This window comes from Argiope bruennichi, chromosome 3, assembly GCF_947563725.1.
Source record: "Argiope bruennichi chromosome 3, qqArgBrue1.1, whole genome shotgun sequence".
Classification (NCBI taxonomy): Eukaryota; Metazoa; Arthropoda; class Arachnida; order Araneae; family Araneidae; genus Argiope; species Argiope bruennichi.
The window spans coordinates 41,054,442-41,065,953 of NC_079153.1; the positions used below are offsets into that span (position 1 = coordinate 41,054,442).

At 26.1% G+C, this 11,512-nt stretch overlaps 1 protein-coding gene across 2 annotated transcripts in view; it reads right to left on the bottom strand.

Annotated features, from left to right (window-relative positions):
- Positions 1–10,683, bottom strand: part of LOC129962690 (reticulon-4-interacting protein 1, mitochondrial-like) — a 16,261-nt gene extending 5,578 nt beyond the window's left edge. The window contains exons 1-6 of one of the 2 annotated variants that reach the window (XM_056076612.1): positions 10,549–10,683; positions 9,033–9,266; positions 6,844–6,995; positions 6,331–6,399; positions 4,158–4,282; positions 2,551–2,599 (exon numbers count right to left, since the gene is read on the bottom strand). In XM_056076612.1, coding sequence (XP_055932587.1) covers positions 2,551–2,599; positions 4,158–4,282; positions 6,331–6,399; positions 6,844–6,995; positions 9,033–9,264 — 627 coding nt within the window. In that variant the 5' untranslated portion in view covers positions 9,265–9,266; positions 10,549–10,683. Of the gene's footprint in view, positions 1–2,550; positions 2,600–4,157; positions 4,283–6,330; positions 6,400–6,843; positions 6,996–9,032; positions 9,267–10,308; positions 10,393–10,548 lie in introns of those variants that run through there. The other variant, XM_056076611.1, reaches the window with a different exon arrangement.
- Between the last annotated feature and the right edge of the window lie 829 nt (positions 10,684–11,512).

Genomic DNA, 11,512 nt, shown 5'->3' on the forward strand with positions numbered 1-11,512 from the left:
AATTGGTTTAGGTAGAGAAATAATTCAGTAAATCAGTTAACTCTACTAAGGGGACAAGATGGCAGAATTATTTTGATATACAAGACTTTTGAATTACTGGGAAAATATGCATTTTTCAAAGTTTGAAGATCATAATAATACTAAAATTAAAAGTAATATCACAAAATCATACAATAATGAAATCAAGATTTAATCAAGAATACAATACTTCAGTTCATTAAGATAAGGGTACATATGTTCTTTTTAATTAAATACAGTTTTTAAGGTTAAATTAATTTATATTATTTAATAATACAGTTAATTTAAACAAAGCAGCTCAGTTAAGCTTATTCAAATTATTAACAGACTAATCATTTGAATGCAGCTATCAAGCCTGAATATTTAGAAAGCATTGTCTGTACCATTTTGTTTTCACACTATTCAGTTAGTAATACCATGTATTGGAAATGAAGGGAGACAACTTGCACGACTTTCCTTGTAGCTGTGTATTTGCTATTAAGAATTTTAATCCCCTCTTTTTTTTCCAGTTTAAAGGACATACAAAACATAATTAAATTAAATAAATGATACAAAATGATAAATGTCCACCAAGAAAGTAATGCAAAATAAAAATATTACTTAGATAGAAAAAAATTGGTAGAAATTTAACAAAAGTAAGATTTCTAAATTTATATATGGTATGTAGAAATTTTACTAAGAAAAACTAAAAATAAAAGGATCTATTGCAAATGATAATAGAATAATGGGGAGTTTGTGTCTAAGCAACAGAAAAAAATCATTCAGAGATGTACAAGGTGCAATAATGCAAAGCTATATGAAGATAAGAGCAAAGAATTTTTTCAGTACAGATGGTAAGAATTTGGTTTAATTCTTAGAATCCTTGTGAAAAATGCATTTTTATCATTCAACCAAAAAAAGAAATTAAATAGGGTGAAATTAATATGAATGTAACAGTATAAAATAACAGTAATTTTTTTTATGTCATCAAAATCTCATTGGTAGTGATACAAAAAGTATACAAGGAGAAGAACCTGTGTAGATTTTCATTCCGACAGCATTACATCTATCATGATGCATTTATGTTGATGTGTATGTGTTAGTATTATGTATTTATGATCTATCATGATGCATGTGTTATTATGATCAAAAAGTGAGACTTTTAAAAACTGAGACATAAAAAACAAAAAACACAAGAATATACAGAACCTAAACTGAAGTCTTATGCATCATTTTTTAAAGTTGATAAAGAAGTTATATTTAAAAAGAAGGAACTTGTCATATTGCAAATGTGTGCAGAAATTATTTTTGAAATAATTATATTTCACAGCGGGAAAGGTCCAAAAAAAAAATTTTTTTTTTTCAAAAGTTTAAGGAACTATCAAAGAAATTTTGAACCTTCCTCTGCAGCACACAATTCAATCTTGAAATTATAACACTTGCAAGTTTCTTTTAAAGATTCAGTTTATGGGGAGAGATTATAGTGCTGTAATTTATGCTATAATTTCCCACCTAAATATTAACTGATATTATGAAAATTTTTGTACATCTTAAGATTGCTTTTATATATTTCATTCTGTTCTTAAAAAGCTCTGTTATAAAACATTCTTCCATAAATGATATAATATTACAGTTCTAGAAAAAAATTCTTTCTGTTCCAATATAGATATTTATTATTATTGAAAAAAAAATAATAATAACTAAAACCCAGTAGTTCTATTTTTTCCTAAACATTTATATAACAATTCATTGTTATAAGGAGTGCGTTTTAAACTGAGAAGATTTTAATGAGCTTTTGTTCAAAGTTAAAAATAATTTGAAAGTAGACATTCTTATTTTAGAAATATAATAGAGAAGTAAGAGTAGAAATATTGTTAATAAATTCATCATAAATATTGTTATTGTTAAGAAATTCACCAGAAAAAGAATTCTACTTCACAAGACTTCACACTCTTGATAACAATTTTTTTATGATTATCATAAACAATTTTGTGATAATTTACAAACACAGCCATTTTATTTATAGCTTCATTATTTTAATTTCCTTAATAATAATGTTTGATCTCAAACTATGAGTTAATCTCATAAAATAAAATTTTTTCATTTTTTCCCCACTAATCTGATAAAAAAAATGTTTTTTCCCTCATTAGATGAAAAAAATAAATCAATAAAATGAGTTTCTACAGAAAAAGCTAAATACAAACATTACAGAAATAAAATAATATGTACAAATTACATTTTCATCCTACATAAATGAAGCAAAGTACTGTTTTATGGCAACATGACAACTTCAAAATGCACATTTTGAAATATAACTGTTATTGTAAAACATTAGGAAAAAAAGAATGTTGTATGATGGACTAAAATTGATTCAATTTTGTTTTGCAAAGATATACTTCTACAGTTTGCAATACATAGCGCAAATTTTATTAAATGATAGTTTTCTTCTTAAAGTTGTTCTTTTTTTAAAATTGCTTCCTGAAAGCATAACCCTTAACTTAAAAGCATTATTCCTTCAAAAACATTAAAGTAAAATGATGGAATTGAATATACCTGTACGGAAAACATTCCTACACCACCAGTTGTTCCAATTACTAATACTCTGCAAAATAATGTAAAAAGAAGTTTTTGTAATTTAGTACATGATTTTCATGAATAAAAAAAGAATTATCATAATAGTAAAGCTTCAGTAATAGAAATTATTCATCACCAACAATAACTGAACATTTATAAGCAAACTATAATTTCATTATTCAATATTTTAAATATATTTTTTAATGCTTGTCTTTATTTGCATTTCATGACTATTATTCTTTTCTAAATTAATGTTTAGTTTTTGTATTATTCATTATTTATTTTTTAACTTTATAAAGGACAGTTAATGCTACTTTCCATCAATAGAAAAACTTTTATTGGGCAGATCTATCATTATAGATTGAATTCAATATATGGGAACAATTTTATTTGTCACTAACTTAGAATAATCACAGTTTTAATATGGCCTTAATATGGCTGTCAAATTCATATTATAGAAGAAAAAAAAAACCAAATTTTGCAAAAAGTACCATACATTATTGTGAATAAGGCTATTTTCAACAAACTTTCATGTGCTTCTTCATATCTAACTAAAGATTGATTCAAAGATGAGTTTTCTGATTTTGCTTTTTCCATTGTTTTATATTTCTAATGAGAGTTTATATTATGTTATATTACTGCAGTATCTAAAAAAGCATCTTTGAGATTCAGCGTGCTTGAAAAATATGTGCTCCATTAAGAAATTTCAGCCCACTGGTATTGGTACATCACAAACATAATATGCACACATATATGCATGTAATAATTTCTAATTAATCAAAACTCTAAAACTAATTTACTATTCATTCAGAATCTGGATTCAATGTAACTAAATTCTGAGTTGTAAGGGCTATTATTTTCTATTATTTTTCTTTCAAAATGAATTTGCCAAATAAATATTCTATTATTTTGGCAACTATTTCATGGAATCAAAATAGTTGCCAAATTCATTTTAAATGCTATATAAATTCCAAATACTTTATCACAGCCTCTCTTTCCTGCTTTCTGCATATGCTTTCACTATGGCTTGGAAAATAAATTTTAATAATGCATAAAATCCTGATTATTTTCTTAATAATATATGAAGAATTAAATTACCAAGAACATCATGACTGTTTCTTCAAAACAAGTTTTAGACATATATAATTTTTAATCCAAACAGAGCTGTTAATTGCAATAAATCGTATTTTAACTTTACATTTTATAGCTGGGTGTGTGTGTTTAATCCAAGGAAAGATGCTTTCTCGTCTTTTTCTTATTTATTTTCATACACACACATGGACGATGATCATATATATATAAGGAAACACATAATATATACATTAAAAAGTAGAAATTGCTGCTAACAAAGAGCGAACGAATAATTCTTTTTGCCGCTAACAAAACAGCGAGCGGTGCCTGCTTGCACCAGTTTCACACCAACTCTCTGGTTGAAATGTTTACAATAAAGCTTAAGTACGCTTCCCTCACACATTTTAACAACATCTTAAAAAATATTCATTCTCAATTATTTTTTGATTATCTTTTCTTAAGAGTAGTTTTTACTTCCCCCCATTATAATATTGATAATGGATTTTTTTTTGTACCTTTTCCCATAAGTAGATTTTTCACAAAGTCCACCAAATATTTTGATAGCGGACCAGGCAGTTAGAGCAGAATAAGGAAATGAAGCTGCTTCAGCATGGCTAATCGAACTAGGTTTTTTGGATATCTAGAGAAAGAAAGTTATGGATCAAAATATAAATTTCTAAAAACTAACAATTGATAACATACAGCAAACTGTCAAATTTATAAGTCAGTACTTATTAATTTGACAGTTATTTTGATTATTAAAACTAATAATTGATAATGAAGAATATGCAATTGTTATTATTGAAGGAGAATTTAATATATTTAGCTACTGTTACTCATTCAACTCCATGTGGCAAATGTGTTCGGGTCAATAACCTTTAAAAAAAACATAACTAACAACTAACCTAAGGAAAAGGATCGGTGGGTTGCAATTGATGATCAACTACAAAAAAAGTTTGTATCTAAGAGAAATTTCAAATATCATTTTATTTAAAATAAATTTAGTTTGAATTTCCTAATTAAATCTTTTAATTTCTGTCTTGCCTTAGTTTTGGAGTTGGATTATTCTTTGAAGGGGCACTTGGACAGTGAAAATTTTATTTCTTCTCCCTTCTCTTTTTCAAATAAGAGAAAATATTTACTTTTTATATATCAGTGTTGATTTAATCCTTACATAAGCAATTTTTATGATACATATGTTTCAATTAATTAAAATAATAAAATCTGTAATTTTAAGAACATTAGTTTGAATGCCTGGTTTAGTGTTTAAACAATTTAAATTTCTAATTTAAAAGAATTTTTAATAAAATGTAAAAAAAAAAAAAAAATGCTTAACTTCTTTTAATACAACCTAATTGTTCAAATACAAAGTTTACAAGGATTATTGTCTTGTGTGTCACAGAACTAAACCAGTAAGAGAGGTCTCACCCAAACTCTTCTGCATACTCTCTAATAAAGGAATTATCCAAGAGAATGCTTTGTATGGCATTGGCAGCAGTTACAAAATATTAACCATTAGTGTGAATTTGGCATTTTTATTGAACCAATCATGTAATCCTTGGTTAATGTTTTGAAGATTAATCCCTAACATGTGATTAAATATATCCAAAAAAACGAATTTGGGTGTCAGATGAATTCTTCTCAGCCGACTGAAGAAAAAATGTGACACAAAATTACATTTGTAGTCACAAACCCCAAACTAAATTTGAAATATTTAAGTTATTGTGCTTTTGAGTTCAGGCTAGTTGATTCATTATAAATTAAATAAAGAAATTGATTAATTTTATTTTTAAATAATAACTGAATCTGAATTTAATTATTATTTCTGAGAAAGAATTCAATTTTTTGCTCATAATAATTTATTTTTTTTCATTTAACATTAAAAAAAAAAATTTAACCTTTAGATAGTACATGGGGAAAAAAAATTTAACCTTTAGATAGTACATGGGGGAAAAAAATTTGGCTAAGATAATTCTTAAAAATAGGGATTTCTGAGAAGGAAATGGAAAGTGTTTTGCACCATTTTATATAATTAAAATATACTATAAATAGTTCCTGCAAGCCATGCATACAGTTCCTTATTCTTTTTCGCTACAATTTTTTTTCAATTGATTTTTATAGACGAGGGATAGAAATATAAAAGCGAAATTATAGTCTATAATCTAAATGCCAACTGATTAGAAATGCCAACTGATTAGTCTGCTGCAGATTTTAAATAAAGGCATGAATATTTATTAGTTACTAGAAATACTATTTATAGAAAAGTATAACTTCTCAAAAGAAGCTTCAAATTAATTCATTGGATAAGTGTTAGATAATTTTTTTTAAATATTTGTTTCGAAGTTTTTATTAAATTTTATATTATGTTTTTTTTTTGTTTTTTTTGACATGCTCTTACAAAAATTTGTCCAGGATTGGGACAGAAGAATAAATTAATATGCCAAATGATTACAGTATCTCACAGATATATTCTGCTAGGACAGATTATGTTAATATATTATTATAATAGGGGAAAGGGAGGCATCTGATGCAATAAGAATTACAGTTTTGAAATATAGAATGCAAACAACCATTAATTGCTGGAACTGTTGATAAATAAAACAACTTGCATTCATAAAATAAGAAATAAAAATTATGGTAACTTATAGTACAGTTTCTAACTAAAAATAAACAAGGGAAGATGCTTACATAGCAGATTGGTGCCAAAACATATTCAGCATGAGTACCAGTTTGCCAAGGGCTTAAAGCTCCCCAAACCTAAGAAACAAGAATCCTTTGAAAAGAAAATAGATACTACATTAATTCTAACTCCATATTTATCAATATAATTTACCTCTGATGATCAGATATTAAAGTTTTTTGGAATTAAAAAGAAAAATAATTATTATTTCTGAGAAATAGTAATTATGAAATGAAATGCTATTTCTTCGAAATTCAAAATAAATAAAAATAAATATCAACATATAAAAGGTATAGTTTTAAATACTATAAAAACCTTGTCAAACAAAAAATAATAAATTTCCATTAATCTTCTGAACCAGCAACTTTAAAAAAATGCTTATGAATACTATTAGGTTTAAAAATAATGAAAATAATTCTGCAGTGTTGCAGCGCAACAGCTTTATTTTATAAAGCTGTAAAAAATAATTAAAAACATATATGTTTCAAATTTCAGTTTATAAAAGGAATTCAATTTATTACCTCATCTCCAACCTTATAATTTTTAGCACATTTTCCAACATGCACTATAGTTCCTGAGAAATCACGCCCTAGCTGTAAAGGAAATTCTTGTGGGGTTAAAGAACAATTGTTAACTTGTCGAACAAAATTGAAAGCTGTTGAGCCGTAGCCCTCTGAAAAATAAATGATAGATAAATCAAGAAACACATTACTCTACAAAGACAATTTTCTAAAAATAACTTCAAAGAAAACATAAAACAGTAAATTAGAAAAAAGAAATTGAAGATAATAAATTTAAGCAAACATTTATCATTTACAACTTTCTTTTGTAAACTAATTAAAATAATTAATAATATCTAGTATTAAAAAATCTTCTTCTCCTTTGAAAACTATTAGAAGAAAGACAGATAATGAAGTTTGGAGTAGTAAAAATGGTAATAGATTTCAAACAACTAAATGTTAATTTTATATCTCATACTTCTCAAATATAATACTATACACATTTATATTGAAAATGAAAAATGTTTTAAATATTAGAGATTAAACAGATAAATATGGTTAAACCTTACACATTTGCATTTTTAATAATGAATACTAATTCTTTAAAGAAAATCTTTGATAGCATCAAGGTTATAAACAATACTGTAAAAAAATCTGAAAGAAAAGTACAACAAAAGAAAAATACAATTTTATGAAAATTTAGTCAAATATAGGAAAACTGAATTAGTCCATTATACATTGCAAAATCTGGAGAAACTTACAATTTCCAGAGTTCACAGAAAACTAAATATTATTAAAAAAAGTTTGATTTAATGTATTATTCTATTTATATTCGATAAATCTTTTTTTTTTTCCTCCCTTCTATCTAGCTGATCAGTAATTAAGTTAAATTTTTTTATACTTCATTATTTCAGCTATCTGAGATTGTTATACTAGCATGGTTTCATTTAAAATACCATTACAGAAATTAATCATCCTCATCAACAGCAAAGCATTACTTTCAGCACTGCACTCTATTTAATTTGAATTCTCCTATATTTACTGCTTTGTCATCTAAGTATATAAAGAGAAATATAGTAATCATCAACAAATTTGGATTTTGATGAATTTGTATGTTTTAGAGTTTTTCACATTTAAAAATGTTCATTTTAAGAGTTATTTCTATCAAATTTTCTCAGTGAATACAATAAGCAAGATAGATATATTTGATGTAAGGCCTTCAAAATTTTATATATGTATAGATTTTTTAACAATCTTTGTATGTACAATAACTTAAACATATAACAAGTTAGATGAATGTAAATTAGCACATATTTTTTAACCAGCTTTTGGGACCTGCTTCAAAATTTTGGGCTAAATCTACAAAAGGGTTGACAATCTGTATGCCTCTCAATATTTGATAAAATGTGAATACATCTAAAATATCCAATATGCTATGTAAACGAAGTTCAGCAAGTTTGTTTAAAATAAAAATTATACAAATATATTAAATTTTGGACACAATCAGTAAAAAAGAAAGGGTATAAAATGCATATTTGATTTTCTTCACAATCTCATGAAACTTATGCAAAAGTGCCATATTAAATAAGTATATAAAAAAAGAAAACTGAATAATACTCCTGTTGACTCTCTTTTTTTTTTTCTGCTATCCATATACATCATTCTTCATTTTCCCTTTAATGATCACTGCAAATGAATTTTGAAAATAATTGTAAAATAAATATTATGTGGAAACATTTCCAATCAGAAATTCCTATTGAAATTCAATATAATTGGACTCTTTTTTTTACTCAAGAAATTGCCATTTATACATTCAGACAGCATAGATAAACAACAGGGTATTAAAATAAGATTATACAGAATTTCTATAGTTTGTTGCTAACTGTATAATTATATTAACTGTTATAGAAGGTAAATTAATTTTGAATGGAAAATATCTTAAAATACAAGAGAGGAATAAAGCTGATAGTAAAATTTGGTAACTGTAAGATCAGACGGTACTGGAGAGCAAATCACATACAAATTTATTAGTAACAAAGAATAAAAATACCTAAATATTTTATAAATACAGGATAAGAGTGTAATAACAGTTATCAATTAAAATAAATAAGTGAAACCATATATATATATATATATATATACAGAGAGAGAGTAAGATGTTATAGATTCTCTAAAGTAAAAATTAAAATCTAAAAAAGTATATTTAATACCTAACATGCAGACATCTAATGGATTCACACTGGCTGCATGAACTTTAACTAATACATCAATGCTACTTTTTATTACAGGTATTTCTGCCATTGTATTTAATTGTAATTTTTCAGGACTTCCATATTCAAATGCCTGCCATGCTTGCATTGTCTTCATACCACATTTTTGAGCAGAGTGAAGGAAACGACATGTTGACAATACACCTTTTCTCCAAAGGTGTGATGGATGCATGCCTATAACAAAACAAAAATTACATCACTTCTATCATCTAATTTTAATTATTTTATTTGCCTTTTCTCTGCAAATTTATAAAAAGGCCAAATTTGAGAAAATACAGTACAGATAATTAACCACACATCTGCAATTACATATGTGAAACTTTCATTAATCATAAATATTTTAATAAAAGAATAAGTCACCATACATTGCAAGATTGATGGATCACATAAATGCTGAAGAATAAGTGTTAAATAAGTAGCCATGTATTGAGCAAAGTTTTGAATCCGACAGCAATCCATGGTAGAAACAATGGAAATCAATGAAAACTTATTATCATTTATGTTAAGAGGTAAAAGACAATTTGGGAAGAAAGGCACACTTCCTTTACTAGAATTTTATAATTTAAACTTGGTATCGCAGATACAACAAGCCAATGATTAATTATTTTCAATTGTTAGGTTTAAGATGCAATACAAATATAAAATGAGTTTAATTTGGCATGTTCCAGTATAATTTAAAATAAATAAATAGATAGATTTAAAAAAAATCATTTTTATTTTGTATAAGTAAAAGTAAGAATAATATAATTTATTAATATAAAGAAAGAATATAAAGAAAAGCGAGAATTTGTTAGTTTAGTGTAACTATTAAGCTATTTGTAAAAACTCATACAAAGTTTTAAGTACTTAGAAATTGAAGATTTTCATAATATCAAATAGCTTTTGGCGCTACTTTTTTAAAAATTCAGATTATGTTCTAATAACAAACTCAAAATACCGATATTAGGGATTTTTTTTCTTTCTTTTCACATGCATGCAGTGTATAGCTCTATATGAAAAAAGAAGAAAAAGGGTTGGAACATAATTGAAATATGTGTTTCCATTAAAAATTATCATCAATATTTATTCTATTGGGAAGATTAGTAAGGTTATTTATTTCATTAGAATGTACTTTCCTCATTTTTGATTTAAAAAATTAATAAGGAACTACTTTCATGCAGAATATTTAAAAACCTTAAAACTGAAAAAAAGCAGAAAAAAAATAATACAATCTTACAATATACAGTTAGAGGCATTAAAAATCAAACAAAGTAAAACTAATTATTGGCTTTAAAATATTTGCTACATTAGAAACTTCCGGAGAGCCGAAAATACATTTCAATTATATAACACCAAGAAGGTCAAAGATATATTTATATAATAATGCAAAAATACATCTTCAGCAATTTTTAGATACAAACAACTGTAGTAAATAATTCTAAATTTTTAAAGTACAAAAAATGTTGCAGCAATTTACCGTAACAATTCAGCGAAGATCAATTTCTTTCGTATACAATACAGCTCTTACACCTTTCAAACAGAACTTCAAACAAACCAAAACTAACGCAATTTTGTTTTGTTGCCATTCGTAAATTTTAAATAAAAATGGTTACTCGAAATTTCATTTTTTGCGCATAATCCTTATGTTTTTTTTTTTTTTTTTTTTTTTTAATGAAAGATGGAAGCTTTTTCCATTTGATTCGATCGAGACTTGTTTCGATTAGGATGTGAAGATGAAAAAGAATTCAAAATAATCATTGTTTAGTTTTATTTAGTAAACTGGCATTTACGAATGATGTTGCAAGGCAAATGGGGCCGATTTTTATCTTAACAGCTTTTGTGGTAAGGATTAAAATGGGCCTTTCTCATGTCTACTTTCAAAAATAAATAGCTTATTCTGCTGAATCTCCATATATATGTGTATTATTAACTAGAAGAACTGCACAGTACTACTCACGAAATTACTTTATATTATATGAAAATTATTAACACCAAGTACAAAAAATAATGATTTTACACCTTTATTTTTCTTCATAATAATGATATCGCTTAGTAGACTACAGACGATAGAAATCAAAATAAATAAATAAAAATGAAAATACTCCCTAAAAACAGAGGGGGGAGGAGGAGGGAGGAAATTAGAAAGTTTCCTGCAGATAATGGTGTTAAAATTTAAGTTCTATTAGAAGGATTCTCATGATTCGTAATTTACAACAATTTGCGCCTTACCAAATCAATGAAGAGATGAGACTTCTCTCACAGTTCTGCCGGGACCTGCGAGAACGAAGAGAGCAATAAAAGTTTTATGGGCCTAAAACAATGACCGTTTCCGCCATTACCGGTTTTAACTAAACGATGGACTGTCTTCAGCTTTGGTCAGTTGATTGTCCATTGTCACTATCGTCCGTTCGTTTGTGATTGCAAAGATTTTGAGCATTTTT